At 40.4% G+C, this 18197-nt stretch overlaps 1 protein-coding gene across 1 annotated transcript in view; it reads right to left on the bottom strand.

Moving 5' to 3' along the window:
• LOC134099824 (immunoglobulin superfamily member 1-like) overlaps nucleotides 1-18197 on the bottom strand; it is a 175991-nt gene that overhangs the window by 152713 nt on the left and 5081 nt on the right. The window contains exons 2-7 of the mRNA XM_062552843.1: nucleotides 13547-13576; nucleotides 13014-13295; nucleotides 12482-12775; nucleotides 11805-12134; nucleotides 11618-11728; nucleotides 11011-11046 (exon numbers count right to left, since the gene is read on the bottom strand). Of these exons, the coding sequence (XP_062408827.1) occupies nucleotides 11011-11046; nucleotides 11618-11728; nucleotides 11805-12134; nucleotides 12482-12775; nucleotides 13014-13295; nucleotides 13547-13576 (1083 nt within the window). The remainder of the gene's footprint in view (nucleotides 1-11010; nucleotides 11047-11617; nucleotides 11729-11804; nucleotides 12135-12481; nucleotides 12776-13013; nucleotides 13296-13546; nucleotides 13577-18197) is intronic.

Here is an 18197-nt window from a genome sequence, read left to right as displayed (position 1 = left end):
AAATTATAAAAATATATATTTATTACAATTCCTATTCCGACATGGCAATGTATATTTCAGTTTAAAAGCTAATCAGCACAGTCAACGTCCGCTCAGGGAAGTCCCGTCCACAAGGGGGTTCCCCCAACACAAGTCCGTCTCACGCCAAAGTGAGGAGTTCTGCGCAGCAGGCACCTGTCAATCACTCGCACGCACACACAACACTCACACAAACAAAGGAAAGCCGCCAGTATCTCCACATAGATGACACACACTGTAGATAACACCTCACTTAAGAGCAATCATGCACACAAAAACAAATCACTGCAATTCGTGGATTATGATACGACTACGTGGCGATCTAGAGATTTCCAGTATATGCGGGTCGTGAATCTTGTGCTTGCAGACAGCAAAGGGCGACACTCACCATTAAACCGGGGGCAGACGAATCTGACCCCCAGTCCTGTTGAACAGCGTTTCACAACACAGGCCGGGAGAGGCGGGACTCTGGACAACCCAACAGCAATCCAGCGCAGCAGAAGAGAAGCGGGGAACACGGTAGCCACCAGCGGAGAGGGAAGCGGAGAACCAAGGCAGCCACCAGCAGAGCGAGGAGCAGGGAAGCACAACAGCCACCAGCAAAGCGAGGAGCAGGAGCACAGCAGACACCAGCAAAGCGAGGAGCAGGAGCACAGCAGACAATAATCCAGCAGAGCGAGGAGCAGGAGCACAGCAGACACCAGCGGAGCGAGGAGCAGAAGCACAGCAGACAATAATCCAGCAACGGGTCACAACAATAAAACAATCACGGTCCACAGGTAAAACGGGGCACCTAAGCTGCAATAGACTGAGTTCGCCAGAGTCACCGATCTGCACTGTGTCAGTCTCCTTGCTTTTTGAGTAGTCTCTCATTTGTTGTCCATTACCAACAGCTGTGGATCTTAATCAGCTGCGGTCCGGGAACATGGGAGGGGGCGTTGCCCGCCACTCTAATCATGATCAGTCAATTAAAAGTCACACGAGAATATTGAAAGCAAATCACAACGAACACCAAATCAAGATTAGACAGAAAACAGTGGCAAACACACACATGAAAAAACAATAAACTTGACCATAATTCCTCCATATGACAATCAATGTGGGCTGAGCACATCACAGAGTTCTACCCATAGATATTAGAAAGCCAGATATTGCATTGTCCGTTGAGTTCTATTAAGGGGCATGCTGCTGCTGCCGCCATATTGCTGGGGGCATTGGGGCAAACACATTACTGTGTATGTGCAACACTTGCCAGCATTCAGAGACTGATTTCCTGTCAGTGTCTCATGTTTCTCCACTTGCCTGTGTGTGTGTGTGTGTGTGTGTGTGTGTGTGTGTATGTGTGTGTGTGTGTGTGTGAGAGAGAGATGTCTGCAAATGTGTAAACATAACAAATACTCTAATGATAGCTTAAGATATTCTTGAGATAGGCTACTAGTCCAGTTCACTCTGTCTTGGCACCAGATATTGCTGTTTGAAGTGCCTGTTTACATACAAAGTGTTGAATATTTAAAGTAAGGATTAATTGCACTCTTCTATTTGCCTCTTGTCTTTGGCCGGCTTCTCTGAGGTCTGGCCTCTGCCCTACCTGCTCACTCACTCTTCTGGAGGATAGGCTGCCATAATTTCGCTGAGACCCCCCCTCCTCGTAATTTCAACTGTCCACCTCAGTGTCAGAGTACACCGAGCTGAAGGAGGAGAACCTCACAATACCTTTCTTTTTTTTTTTTAATGATCTTACAGACTTGATTACATTGCTGTTTTAATCCAGTCACCAATGTATGCAATGAAGTGCCCTTGAGCAAGGCACCTAACCCCTCAGACTGGGACCTCACAACCCTACGCTGGCACCAAACAAATTTTTTCTGCATTTTGCCGTACTTTGTGCATTGATTGATTAAAAGTGCACAATGATTTGACAACAAGTTCTGTTGTTTGAAGGCAAGATTGGCTTTTGCTGTTTTAAATGTTTTGAGAGTCTTTTGCAAAAGTGCCATTTTGGTGCTTCTGTTTAGACCTGTTAATTGTTTTGAAGGTGTGATGTCAGAGTTGACTTGTCCACCTTATCTTCTTAGTCTTAGAGGAGAATACAGGGAGAATTTAACTTGTTTAAGGTCAGTAATTTCCAACTATCTTATACTAAAATCAGTACCAACTCATTTAGATGTTTCATCTTAATATAAGATTATATACCACTTTGTTAAATATCAGTTTTTGCAGTGTAGTGATCTAGCTTCAGTGTACTGCCAATTGCAGCACCACAGGGGACTCAGAGGTGAAGGAAGGTTGTGCTGGACTACAGTGACCTCTGCTGGATGACAGTAGATGGTGCAATGGTTCCATGGCTCGAATTGAATATCTGATTATAAGAAAAACATCCCATAATTTGCCACTGCACCCTTAAATATATTCATAAAATGGAGGATTTTGTTTTACTTTCACTAGTGTTTGCACCAGCGCTTTACAGCTTAGGCGGCCTCCTAAGCAACACACACGTCCAGCCTTACTATGTTGTTCAAATAAATTAATACATTAGAAAAGCACTCCAAGAACGCAGACCTCTGAAAACATAACCACCTACTGGATCCAGACGGAGATCTGGATCACTCCCAAAATGTGATAATTTCTTCCTTGGGTCATTTCAGACCTTTTCTGAAAATCATCGAAATCCATCCATAACTTTTTGCGTTATCTTGTGAACAAACAGACAAACAGACGAACAGACAAACAAACAGACAAACCCAAATGAAAACATAACCTCCCTGGCGGAGATAATAATAAATAATAATTTCATGGCTCTTTCATTGTAGATAATTGATAGAACCTCCCCCTCTGCATGCACATAAATCCAAACATTAACAATCATGGCATGCAGGTACGCGAATTAGAACTCTATTGATATAATACTAGATGGTATAATAGTTTACTTAGTTTCAAAGGAATCAATACAGAAACTAATGAGTGATTAAAGAATACAGTAAAGTCTAATCTGGCTATCATCATACTAAACTCAATATTTTAAGGATAGTCCTGCAACCAATCAGACCACGATCCGGCTGTGTCTTTTGGAAAAGCTAGGTTATGATTTGACCCAAAGGTTGTGGATAGGAAGCAAGGTACAGTACATACAGTAGATGTGCAGGTTTCCAGCAGGGCTGGACTGGGACCAAAAAACGGCCCGGGCATTTTTGGCCATAGTGGCCCACCATGATAATTTACACGATAAAACATATGTGCACACTGTTTTGTTTGTAAAAAATATTTAAGTAAACCGCAGTAGCCTGCATGGAAGCGAGTAGGCTAGCCTACCCTTGCTAAAAAATATTAATTATTATACTCTCACTCACTCACTCACTCACTCACTCACTCACTCACTCACTCACTCACACACACACACACACACACACACACACACACACACACACACACACACACACACACACACACACACACACACACACACACACACACACACACACACACACACACACACACACACACACACACACACACACACACACACACACACACACACGACCTTTAGACCAGCAAGGATGAGGTTGTGCACAAAACTCATGCTATTAAATGCTTCACTAAATAAAACCTGCTATAATTTATGTTGAGGATTTGCACAGTTTTAGCCAACAATTCACCTTGATACTATTTAGTGAAGATGTATAGGCTACACATCCCAAAACATTTTCATTGTTAATTCCATGGGCCATCACCATTCCTGTTTCATTCCATGCGTCTGACTGCATGTCTGTGTGTATGGGTGTCTGCTTGTCTGCGCAAAGAAATGTGATAGTTTGCTTGTTGTACTGCGTCAAGATTGACAACAATTTCGACCAATCGTGACTGTCTTAAGATTTCAGAAGGTTGATGGCGAGCCGACAACTCGTTAATTTGATGGGTTTTGCAATTCAAATGCATGCGAGAGGGGTAGGCCTACACAGAAACCACACAAAAAGACGCGCTCACACTATAAAACTTTGTTTTGCTTAACTGGGTGCTGAATCCTACATAGTAGGCAGGTTAATACATCTAAGAAGCAAGGGGAAGCAGCCGTCGCAGATTTCAAACGTTAAATTGTTCGTTGTGCGCCCAAAAAGTTCAGCCAACATTTCGGCTACTTCTTACCTGGCTCACAGTAGCTATTCTGACCTCCTCCTCCTCAATCTGTCCCTGCTGGGTCACGTCTCTCACCTCCTCCTCCGAATCAATTTGAATAGCTACTCCTTCCTCTGTGTAACTACTCTGTTGCACACTCGCATGTGCCTCTCAAGCCTGTGCACTCGGTGCTGCTTCTGCACCGCTGCTATGTCGACGGCCCTGTTTGAACTTGTGGTGGCAAACATTTCTGTAATTTTAGCAAATTTTTGCTGCATCCACTTGTAGGCTTCTGCCTTTTATCTCGCAACTTCTCTGCGCCCCCCTTGCGCTTTTGTGGTTTGTCTTTGTACATTTTCATATACGGACGGTCTCGAACTCCAAGAGGGAGATGAGGCCGGGCAAAGCCATCGATATATGGCTTTGAGGCCGGGAGGGAGACAGGGAGGGGCCTGAGATTTCATTGGACTGGCTCAATGTCCATTAAGGCAGTCAACCAATGGGCCGCGATTCGCTACCGTTGCGGCCGTACGCTATATAAATGAGCCTAATATTTGTTTTATAATTATGAAATTATGACAGCCTCGGCCCAATATATGCGTCGGCCCACCGGGCATTGCCCGGTATGCCCTATGGCCAGTCCATGCCTGGTTTCCAGCCTGAGCTGCCGGGCGAAAACCAAATCAGCTGGCAGGTCAGGCGGGGTTCACCCAGCCTAAGTATTATCTGCCGACACAAACTAATTTAATAACAAATTTGAATACTTTACAATCAGAAAACAAATAAAACAAACTTTCAAAGATTGTTTAACCTTAAATGAGACACACATATACAGTAAAATTGCTGAGTTCAGATTCATGCGCCAGCTTACACTGCTGGCTTAGCATGTACTGCTGTAAGACAGCACTTTAAGTGGCTACCTGAAGACGAACAAATCCAATCTGAAAAAGAATCACTGCCAGAGCAGAGTATCAGTAGGGTGGATAGCATCCAGAATGGGGAACAGGCGGGGATCAAAATGGGAAGGAAGGAGAAAAAAGCACATGGTAGACCAAAACAAAGGCAGACAGTGACAATCAAGAAACAGACAGAGCTAGCTGAGGGCTACAAGAGTCCCTGGACAGGGATACTGACAGACAGTGTTGGGGAGTAATGCATTACATGTAATTGAGTTACGCAATTTAATTACAAAATAAATATAACAGTTTTATATTACAGTTACTGTAGAAAAAAAATGTAAATTTTTCAAAATTACAATTTGAATTACATCTCAACATTGTCAGAAAAACTTTGCAAATACTATTGTATGTAAAAAGAACTGTTTCCCTCCACAGCCATAGTTTGATACGGGACCTTTTGATAGGCTCTATCACGTCTACAGCGCCATCAGCGTAGGCCTACATGCCTGCCTGTAAACGTGTTATGATTATCATTATATTATCCTCACAAAAAATGTGATGCTAATTCATGTATTGAATGCCCTTGCTGCCTTGTGCGCTTGTACAGAACTGCTCGGCAGCCTGTAGACCAAGGCCGAAATCTTTGCATGGATTTGGGGACTATTTATATCATTCAAAAATCGGAAAAGTAATCAAAATTAAGTAATCAAAAGTAATTAGTTACGTTACTCAGAAAAAGTAATTCAAATAGTTACACTACTATTACATTCTAAACAGAGTAATTTGTAACTGTAACACATTACATTTCTATAGTAACCTTCCCAACACAGCTGAAAGAACAGCTTTCAAATCCACATACTGTATACCAGACCAGCCTCAGCTATAGTTTTGATAGATGTCATCCTCTTCATAGTCACTGTCTGCTGTTGGGCCATGCAGCTCTTCTACATTCATATAGTCTTCTTCCAGGTCTCCATCAGATTCTTTACCATGATCCCATACACACATATAGATATTCTTATCTTCATCAGGTGAACCACCTGGTCCATGATGAAATCCACATGTGTTTGCAGAACCTGCTAAAATGGAGAGAGGGAGACCACAGGACATTCTTAATGAAATTATATTTCAGTCAATGTGTCAATGGTTGACGGACGGCATAGATTATAATGGTTTAGTATTTCAAAGACATACCTTTGGAATTAGAATAGCCCCACATCATGGCATACTCTTCGCCATACCTTGAGATTGGCAAGGTGAAGGGTATGTGATGATGTGGGGCTATTTTAACTCCAACAGCCAAGGGAACTTTATCAGAATGCATACTGTAATATCCTGGATCCATGAAATGAATGGGCTTTCAAAATAAAAATCTGACTGAATCTGAAACATAGAGATGTCTATACTCATGCACTCTGTATTTTTAGGAAGAACATTTATTTATTTATTTATTTATGAGGCATTGTTCATTCACAAAGACAATCTGTGTCCTTAAAGGTTGAATTCCTTGTTTTTGAAAACTAAGATCAGTTTCCAAAACATGATATTTTAATACCTCTTTTAGTCAACTTCAGCACGGGGGTCTAAACGTTTGCATATGACTGCACAGATTAATTCAATTAATGATATAACTTCTGACACTCATAGACACAGCTGTAGTTGCCCTGGTGGGAGTAGTCTGCCTCAGGAATGTAGAAGGAGGCTGAGTGGTTGATGGCGAGCTGAGTCCTGGTGCTGTTAGACCCATCAAAGATGAGGTGGAAGGAGCCTCCTTGGTGCTGTGGCTCAGTAGAGCAGATGAGGGAGAGGCTGTGGCCCCTGGTCACCTCTGGCCCCTGAGGCCCCCAGAACAGCCCTCCATCTGGGGCACTGAGAGAGATGTTGGGCTGCACAAGCACCACTGGGGAAGGAGGCAGTTTATCAGTGGAGGATTATCAATATGAAATGACATGTAAAGCTAGATTGGAAATAAAAACTGAAATATCACAGCAGCATTTCACATCTTGAGTATTATGTGTGTGTTGATGGGGTAGGAGAGAGAATGATGTCCTTGGGAATGGACGTCAATGAACTTCTTTCCACAATGACCAACTGAGCAAATCCAAATTTGCGTACACGTTAGTTTGGGTTCAACCATGCTATGACTTGATTATTTGTCTTGTACATATTTGATATCAAAACATATTAGATTTGTCATTGAAAGCATTTTAAACCAAAATGGAAAAGCACAGTTCTATATATGTATTTGTAGGTCAACATATGTTGTCTACGGATAGGACACTAATCTCAACAATGCATGCAGTCACAATTGAAATTGAGTTTAAACAAGCAAACAAACAAACAAACAAACAATTAAAACATTTGAATTCCAGATAAATCTACCAGTAAATTAATTTATCTGTGTGATTATATGATTTTTGGATTTCTTGTGGGCTGTGGAATAAAGGGGGAAGCTCCTTTAATCCCACAATGTGCCACTGCTGTTGGGAAAACATCCATAAATATGTTCATACGGCAGAGGAGTTCACATTACACATTCAGATAAGAAAGGGGAGTTTAATTTTACCTGAGACAACAGCGAGGACAGCCATCGACATCTTCGTCTCTGATGAGAGTTTTCATGAAATGGGCATGTCTTCCACTTTCTCAGTTCCTTTTAGTCTCTTTCACCCAAACCGTGGTCAAGAAAGTCGTCAAAGCTATGTCAGCAAATTAGTATGTCATCATGCTAAAATAAAAAAAAATCTGTCATACACTAAATAATCCGTGTTTCTTCAGAACTGTTGGGTGATCAATTACAATAGATCTTAAAATGAATATAGCTCAAAGTAAAATAAATTCCTTTTAACAATACCGGTACAAACCTCATACTGTATACAAATATACAACATTCTATAATGAAAAAAAAATGAATTCAGTTTTCAAAGATTTCAGATTTTATCAGGGGTTATTTGCATTATCTTCAAATTCATTTTGATGGGATATATGGTCATGTCAAGTGAAGTACAGATAGATAATAATAATAATAATAATAATAATAATAATCTTCATTTATAGAGTGTTTTTGTAAACATATAGTTGCAAAGTGCTTTACATATAGAAAAGAATAAACAGGATAAAAACAAAACAAAAATGAATTGTCTAAAACGATACAAATGAGACCATATCAACATTGGCAAGAATAAAGGAAATGTGGATTTTTTTTCTTTTCTTTTGTAAACAACAAACAAACTGTCACATGTTGAACATGGACTATGGGAAAATGTAAACATCAATCCAACCATGGCTCACGTGCCAGTTTACATCTTGTTGGGCCCGAACATGTAACACTCCTAACCAGGGGAGGCAAAACATCTGTCACAAAGAAAGAGGTGTTCTGGATCTCCAAACTTCATACGATGACACCTACTGAATGACAATTCTAGTCTCAAATGCGTTCACTGAACAAAGCCACTAAAAACAACAGGATGTGTCAAAAATGTAATGTTTTTATATAATTCTATGTATTAGCCATACCCCTATTTAGACAACTTTTGACATGTTTCAGTCATTTCCAAACACAGTGGGCTCCTCTCAATTCTCTCTCCTCAGTCCTCCGCCCTCCGGCTTGTGCCCTGGAAATTATTCCAAGCCCGGCGTCATCGAGGACATCTCAGGAGGGAAGACTGAGGAGAGAGGAGGGAGGTCGAAGGACCTATAGGAAACACAAGAATATCCTACGTGGAAGTGTTTTCATTCGGAATTGTGCCATCATTGGTCTGAGATGCCAAGGTAGTCCCCTCCCATGACTGGTAACTTTAAGTTTCGAAGTCCGTAGGGATTTATTTGCGTCAATAAACTAGTAGATAGACCAAAAAAGTTTTTTTTCCCTGCTGGAATTATCATGAACTGCCATGCTAACTTTGTTTAAAAGTTCATGATTGTTTTGTTCACGGATTGCATAATAACTATTCATTCATATCTTGAGAACTATCAAATATTAACTCGTTATCATGGTCAATAAGTGGGAAGAGTCCATGTTCATATGACACTTTTAGGCTTTGGTATAAGCTCATATTCTCTGCAATTTGCGTGTCTGTTTATTTTAGCCTGAGAGGTGATGCGCTGCATCATCAGTAGCCTAATTGACGTCTCTTACAGTAACTGATGCGTGAGTGAGTAGGACATCTCATCTCTCATATTGGTCACTCCTTCATTCTTACATCCTCCTATCGTTCCTTCCTTGTTTCCTTCACAAATGAATTAGGAGGAGGGGATAGGACCGGAGGTATGAAAAGGAGGGAGGGAGGGAGGATTAACAAAAAGATGAACGAGAAGAGGTCAGTAGGCACGTTCAAGATGGCTGCGCAGCACAAGATGCACGTGGTTAAAAATCTGTCCGTTGGTCTAGATGGGTGTGTTTTCGACTCAGCAGTCGGTATCACATGGCCTCAACTTATTGCTACAGCTACAGTGCTACTCCTGGGGCATCTGTAACATTGATTTTGAGTTTTCCTTTAAGTCATACTTCTTTAGACATGACTTCATATCGTAAACTTGATTACCCCCCCCGACCTTTGTGATGTTCAGTATTAGGGGAATATACCTTTGAGGACACAGGGAGTTATGGGATAGAAAACAGCAGCCACTGGAGCGGGAAGTTAGGCTAGCCTACCGGGTTGGATTGTAGGCTAAGCACGTTATGAGTGGAGCTCAATAAACATGACAGAGTTGCAGAGCTTTTTCAGAAACGTTGTTGTCACCTGTGAGAGCGAAGAGAAGGTTATCACAACCATGAGCCCAAGAGTTGAAACCCACCGGATCCTGCCTTATGAAGTTATGTATCACAACAGGGGAGTGAGAGGGAAGAGAGGTTGTGCTGGAGTGCAGTGACCTCTGCTGGATGGCAGGAGATGGTCCAGTGGTGCCATGTCCCAAAGTTTTATTTGACATATTGGAATGTCATTATATGAATTATCCCACATAATAACATATTTTGAAGACATGTACAGTGGGGAGCATATGTATTTGATACCATGCTAAAGTTGCCTAAAAAGGGGAATATAAAATCGTCATTTGACAATTGACCTTAATGCCTTAATTAAAAAAATGAGTAAAAACAGCTAAGGACACCAATTTTGAAGAATGTATCATAAAATGTATTATAAAAAAAATAAATGTTCTTCCTTAAATGCTAGGGGTCATAAGTATTTGACCCCTGTGTTAAATTCCCATAGGAGCAGGAGGTTTTTTTTATATATGTTTTTATTTTTAAAGGCCAGCTATTTCATGGATCCAGGATATTATGCATCCTGATAAAGTTCCCTTGGACTTTGGAATTAAAATACCCACATCATCACATATCCTTCACCATAGCTAGAGATTGGCATGGTGTTTTTTTCCAGTTAGCATATACTATTAGCCTGTCTGATTTGCATTGTATAACTTCACCAGCGGAATCGATACATAAACTAATGAAAATGATTGAAAAATACAGTAAGGTTTCTGGATACAAGTTAAATGAATATAAATGTGAATCCTTAATAATCAGAAACGCAAAAAATTAAACCTTTAAAGATTATTATAACTTATGCATGTTGGCAGCTACTAGAAGACAGACAAAATCAATCTCAAAGAAACACAGACAGAGCAAGGTTTCAGTAGAGTGGATAACACAATCAGAATTGGGAAAAGGTTGGCATCAAAATTGTCACAAAGAATTGAAAAGCATGTTGTGGACCAAAACAATGGCAGACTGAGACAATCAAAACACAGAGAGGGCCAGAGGACGAGGAGGGCTACAAGTGAAGAGAGTCGTGGGATACTGACACAACAGCTTTCAAATCCACATGTACCAGACTACTCTGAGTTATAGTTTTAATAGAGGCCATCATGCTCTTCATAGTCATTGCCTGTGGCAGTGGGGCCACGTAGTTATTCTACATTCAGTCTTCTTCCAGGACACCGTAGCTATATATGTTCTCTACTTCCTCGGGGGTCTCACCAGCTCCATTGTGAAATCCATATCTGTTTGCAGAACCTGTTCAAATGGAGTGTGGAAGGCCACAACACATTGTTAATGCACAAGCGGAAAAAATGGTTTAGGATATTTGTTATTTCAGAGGTTACATTAAAATCAGCACCACAGTCCTACACATAGATTTACACTCCATCACGACCACTAGGGTCTGCATCCCACGCGCGCCTGGACACACCCCGTTCCCACACCCAGAAGGGTGACCGTGCTTTCAGCATCCATGCACCACGCCTCTGGAACAGTCTACCACATGATCTTAAATCAGCATCATCTGTCACTGCTTTTAAATCTCTTTTTAAAACCTATTTATTCAGACTAGCTTTTAACAGTCTTTGAGTTCCTGTGGAACAATTGGATGTTGATGCCACATGTTTCCTTGTCTATGTGTGTATATGTCTTTATTTGTTGTCTTGGTTGTTGTCTGGAGGTGTAACCTGTTGTGTATGTTGAATTGTGTTAATCTGTGTATTTTTACCTGTGAAGCACTTTGGCATGAAATGTGCTATACAAATTAAACTTACTTACTTACTTACTTACTATAGATTTATCTCATTAATGCGATGGTTTGACTCACTGTGTGCCACAGTGTTCATCTTTTTCTTCACCAGGTAGAGAATGACAGGGATCAGCAAAAGTAGGAACAATCCTGAAATCACTCCAGATGCAATGATGGGAGCCAGAGATGCTGGAAAGGGAACAGGGAATTACAAGAGAAAAGAACAAACAAACAAACAAATAAGGCTCAGGTGCTGGATGTTTACCTCTTACGATGACTGTCAGTGGTGCTGTCTGTCTTGACTTGAAAGTGCGGCTGGACACAGTGACCTCATAGACACAGCTGTAGTTGCCCTCGTCAGAGTAGTCTGCCTCAGGAATGTAGAAGGAGGCTGAGTGGTTGATGGCGAGCTGAGTCCTGGTGCTGTTAGACCCATCAAAGATGAGGTGGAAGGAGCCTCCTTGGTGCTGTGGCTCAGTAGAGCAGATGAGGGAGAGGCTGTGGCCCCTGGTCACCTCTGGCCCCTGAGGACCCCAGAACAGCCCTCCATCTGGGGCACTGAGAGAGATGTTGGGCTGCACAAGCACCACTGGGGCTAGGAGGCAGTTTATCAGTGGAGGATTAATATTAGATGACACGTTGTGACTTAAAGCTAGATTGGCTCTTTATAGAGATCTACGGCGCCTTGACAACTTTCTTCATGAGCTAAAAATAAAGTGTAATTATTGAACAGAAGACTGTGATACTGGGATTACATTTAGAAAGGGAAACACTTAAAATATTGAATGTTATGGAATGGAATGTTAATGGTTTCATATTAAACAATATCCTAACTAAAGATCCTATCATTATAAACAAGAAGATATCCTTATATCCATCCAGAGTCCAGACGCTTCAAAACATTACTTAACAACAATATGTCCAAATGTGAAATGGCATTACCTATTACAGAGAGGCTGATAGTATCACTTTGGGGGGAAGTGAAATTACGTCTGGAAACCCTTGTTTGATACTGGCAATAGAAAGCTCCTTCGTGGGTAAAGTCCACTTGAGGGATGATGAAATTGGCAGAGGTTCCAGTGTCTTCCACTGTCTCTGTAAATGACCCATTGAGTTGCTGTAGGGTGAATGTACCACCCTGGTGCTGTGTGGAGATGGAGCATCTCATCTGGGCAGACTGACCCCAAGGAACCTCTCTGCTGGTTTCCAGTGAAAGACTTGGCTTCTGTAGTACAACTGGTGCAAAACAATCAGTACAGAGCAAATGGAAATACAAACTGAAATATCACAGCAGGATTTCACATCTTGTGACAAATGTAGTTAACAGAGGGGTTATACAGTAGGTAGCCATTTAGAAGTGAAGATATTCTTTAATAATGCTGCTTTATCATTTAGCTTGTTCCCAGCTTTACACAGCTCATATCAGTATCAATCTGTTTTTCAAGGTGAACCATCTGAATTCACATTCACTCACCTACAGTGATATCAATGGCGCTGCTCTTGCTATAGCTGCTCTTGTAGAAGCTATAGCAGGGGCCACATGTGTAGCTGCCTGTGTCAGAGACATCCACAATAAAACGAGTGAAGGTCACACTGATATAGCCGGAATTGTACCGTCTCATGATGGAAACACCATTTCTGCTTAAACAAACATAGCTGCTTTGGTCTAACGTCCCGCTACACATGATACGAACAGTTTCTCCAGGTGAGACAGCTGAATATAAGGAGATGACCTGGATGTCGGCTCTGGGCTGACCTGGAGGAGACAGCAATTTAAGACCTTTAATGAAAGACAGTGCCTATAATACAATACAATATATAAAAAGTATTTAACCTTTTAAATATTTCCCCTGTATCTGCAATCATAAATGGCAAATGTATTACTTCTTGTGGCCTCCATCTTAACAATGAGTACAAAAAGCAATGCAGATTACAGATAAAAAAAAAAAGATTGCAAAATCAAAAATAACTCTCAAGTTTATTTGAATGGAGAAACACTTCGCTTACCAGCTACTGAAGTGACACCGAGACAAAACACTATGAAGAGAGAATAAAATAGTTTATGTGTGTGTGTGTGTGTGTGTGTGTGTGTGTTTGCGTGTGTGTATTTTTAAGTCAGTAAAATATAGTAAAATCCTAAAAATATATATATTTTTGCTTTCGTGTTTTTCTAAACAAGATAATACTCCACTTGAGTGCATTGATAATTTGGTGATAAGAATAGGCCTAGTGATTTTATTTACTGAAGAAGAAGAGTTTTTGTGCTTCCCTGAAATGATTGTCCACCCTGGTGCATTGGGAAATTTGACCCTTTAAGAAAAGGCAATCCTCAGCGCAACAGTTTCCTTTCTCCTCTCAGTGGTGAGAAATTCCCCTGCTTAGGTTAGCGAGTAGTTGAAGTTCTTACTAACCGATTGTCTTTGTATAAGTATGCTTACTTGCTCTGCACAAGCTTAAAGGAACCGTATGTAAGAAATATATTTCAATTAATCATAAAATGGCCCTGATATGTCACTAGACATTAATAAATCATGCTCATTTCAAATGCTTATACAGTATCACTGACAACATAGTTCGGCCAGGATATATTATCATTTAACCCTCCTGTTGTGTTACGGTCAAATCTGTCCGATTTTGCACATTTTATCTCTGAAAAGTATAGTTAACTTAATCTGATTGTCATGAGATTTCATGACTTTGTTCACATAGGGCATCTGAACACACAAAATTATTTTTGATAACTTTGATGCAATTTTGTGTGTTTTATTCAACTTGTGTACACCTGTGGTGTTCCCGGTCAAAAATGACCGGTCATTAGAAATGAATGGGTGTGACTACAAAAAGTGTATAAAATTGAGTTGAGTGACTTGCCAATTCATATGAACAGTTTCTGTCCTACACCCAGGGTTCGAATTATAACTTTGACCCTAAGGGGGTCTCTATTTAAAAAAAAAAAAAAAAAGGTCAAATAAATAATAGGTCCAATAATAATAGGTAGGTCTACTAAATAAATAATACCAAACTGTGTTCAAGTTCAAGAGGGGGAGGTTTTTTTTGCGCACGGCACAACTTTTGTGCACGCACATACACAGCAGACAGAGATGCTACATACACATGTATATACATTATTATGATTAATTTGCTATTGAAAGTAGGCCTATTGTTTTTCATTTGCACTGGGTTAAAATTCTCAATAGGGGGCCCATTCAAGTCGATGAACAACAAGGCAGTGAGGCTCCGAGCACGCAGTCTATTTCTAGTTTTAGCGTCTGTGTCATTGCAAGCGGAAAGCCCCCTTTCGCACTCCGCAGACGTCGGGAGAACAGTGATGCTTAATTGCGATGATAAGTTTCTTCAACGTTTTTCCTTGAAAGGAAACTTGCAGTTTCCAGTCCCTGTATTCTTTGACAGCCTCAGTGGCAGGTTCTCCGCGGAGTTTCACAAATTTCCCCACCTCGCGTTCACTAAACAGCACTAGTTCTGACCTGTCTGTGGGCCAGAAATGCGCATCCAAAGGTTTCAGCATGGCAGCTCGCAACAAGCTCGCTGTCGAAGACGTTTTTTGAGATTGTCAATGATGGACTGATAAAATTGGCCTTTATTTATCTCGGGCTGCGTTTCCCTGAGCACAAAATTTTTTAGCTGACCACTTTTGCTTGAATTTTGGATTCCGTTTTACCACCGTGCCCATGCTTGTGCAGGTTCACATTACACGGTATCAGCCACGATTTTGGGACTCCACACTTCGGCGATTTAACACGTTCAAATAAACAAAGTTATGGGCGCAGGGTGACTGGAAATTAGTTTTATTTGTGATTAGTATTTGAGAGACCCCCACAGATATTTGATTTAGCTGCTTTCATGGGAGCCATTGCTCACCCTATGGGAGCTCAGCCCCCACTGGCTCCCACGTAATTCGAACACTGCCTACACCCACACATGCATGTGTTGCTGGGCACACACAAAAAGTGCTATTTAGTAGCTTTTGGCGTACATTTTGGAATATAACATTTTTAGTTTTACTTTATATCAAATATAGTGGTCAAAAATATTAGCCCCCATGATGGGATGGTCGATAATATTACTGCCCATGTGATTTGTTTGCTATCAAAACACACCTAATTAACCAATCAGCTTTCAAACCACTCCTGTACAGTCAATTGACTTCATAACAATACCCGAGCATTCAATCAGCATAAAAGGACTCCAAGAAACAAGGCACAAGGCACTTGTACACATTATTGAGGGACTACTCTTACTGACCATGTCAAAGACAAAGGAAATCAGTCTTGAGCTCAGAAAGAAGATAGTGGAAGATCTTAAGGGGGAAGGTTATATTGCCATTTCCAAGCATTTCACAGTGTCTAGAACTGCTGTGCGTTGCATTATTGCCAAGTACAAGGAGGCAAATTCTACAAAACAAACCTGGGTGTGGTTGTAAGCACAAGATTTCAAGAACTCTGGAGAGGAAAATAGTCAGAGATGTCAGCAAGAAGGCCGGACATCTGCCAGGATGATTGTTGCTGACCTGGCCTGGTCTGGAGTTGATATTTCAAGGAACAAAGTTGGGCCATCGTCTCAGAAGAACCCCTTTACTCAAAGAGTGGCACATCACAACCTTGAATTTCCCCTTGGGGATCTATAATGTATCTATCTATCTACCTACCTCCCTATCAGACTGAGATTTGCACGTGAGCATTTGAAAGATAAAAAATGAGTTTTGGAAGTCTGTGCTTTGGTCTTATGAGACTAATCTGGAACTGATTGGGAACATGGATGTTGCTTATGTTTGGCGAAGAAAGGGGTAGCACTTTATAATAACCATCCGTTATAAATGGTTAATTGATGCTTTATTTTGCAAATATAATTTAACATTTAATAACTTAATAATCATAAATTAATCATTTGTAGATAACAATCAATGATTACTAAACATATAACTTACACATACTTTATTATCAGCTTATGAAAAAAGAAACATTTTACTTATATGCAACATATAAAAGATATCTGTTTAGTGATAACTTGATTTCAGTTTATTTTATATTAGTAAGCTACATTATCATTGCAAATATCGTATTATTAATAATTATATATTGAGTTATTGTTAATGATTATAATGTTGATTGTAGGCCTTTACATAGCCATATACACAACATTTATGTATATTACATAGGTCGATTAACTATTGAACTATAAATGATGTTCTATGGATTAACAGCTAGTTAGAAAAACAATTACAATATCTGTTTTTCAGATGGCTATGATAAAGTGGGGTCTTGGTCTTTTATTTGTTAGTAAATCATTTGTAAACTATCTAAACATGTAAATATCATTCATTTATGGGAGATGACTTGCATCAAACCTTTTTTGGAGAAAAATTTGGATGGCTATTATAAAGTTGCATCATAGTCTTTTACATGTTAATAAACAATTTGTAAATTATCTAAAAATGGCAATCAATAACTGGAATGCAAACTATGAATACAATGTTTATTTGAAGTTTCACCAAAACATTTGACAAAACAATGATCATCAAATCAAAATGGACAACTTCTGTTTACATCTCGTGGAGTAGGAGACCCCAGAGAATGTCTAATAACGTAGACGGGCTCTGGAGACCCCATATTGCTATGTTTTCTGGCTAGCCATTCATTCAGGCTAACAAGTCTTCTCCTCTGCAACCGCCATCGTCGTCGATAGGGTTACAGGCGATTTAGTTTCACCATCTAGTTTCCTGATCTTCCCTGACCTTGTAAAATGTCTAGTTTTTCTTTTTGATATTTCGTGTCTGAGATAAATGACAATGAAATGTAATTATATGCTTATTTTCTTCTTATAAGTCCACATACTTCGAGATCATGTCACTAGCAACTTGTTAACAACAACATAACCTAACGAAAAAAGAAAGATTAATCACCCTCAGACGTAGTTTCCTGAATTCATTGACTTCAAAATAAGAGTTTGAGATCCCTCTCTTTGGGCTTGCAACTTGCTAGGTTGATTTATAATTTGTACATTTTATAATTCATAGCATATTGCTGGAAACCAACCATGGTAAATGAAGGCTGATAAAATTATGGCAAGACAGTATCATCGGTCAATGCTTGTATTTTGTATATTGACGTTTCTCTCCACCCCATTGCTGCTAGCTTCACAGCTACCAATGCACTTCTGTTCTGGCGCGTATTGCATGGCACAAACTGGAACGCAGAGCAATGACATTTCATTATGGAATCAAAATACCTGGTTTAGCAAGGAGGTGCAACTAATTGAAATAAAAAAATTAAAGAAGCTTATGAAATAGTTGCAGAGGAGAAGACTGATTTAGAAAGATTAAATGCAACTGGCTTGAAAAGGAAACAGGTGCGTGTTTGGGATGTTCGGTGTGATGCACGAAAGATGTCGTCTGTTCTAGTGGCAAAAAGGACAAGACAAGCTGGTACCTCTCATCATCCACAATATTAGAACTGGGACCTTAGTTTTAAGTGATGAATGGCGGTGAGCCTATCGTCAGCTACTGCCTGCACTTGGGTAGGAGTAGGCCTATGTGAACCTGACACAGTCAAGCATTCGTCAATGCAGATAGGCTACAGGTTGCCACACAGCACATCGAGAGGGCCTGGTTGAGTTAGTCTACAAGGAGAACATCTCATGA

Source organism: Sardina pilchardus, chromosome 13 (assembly GCF_963854185.1).
Source record: "Sardina pilchardus chromosome 13, fSarPil1.1, whole genome shotgun sequence".
Lineage (NCBI taxonomy): Eukaryota > Metazoa > Chordata > Actinopteri > Clupeiformes > Clupeidae > Sardina > Sardina pilchardus.
The sequence above is the reverse complement of the archived record's forward strand: the minus strand, read 5'-3'. Positions and strand labels throughout refer to the sequence as shown.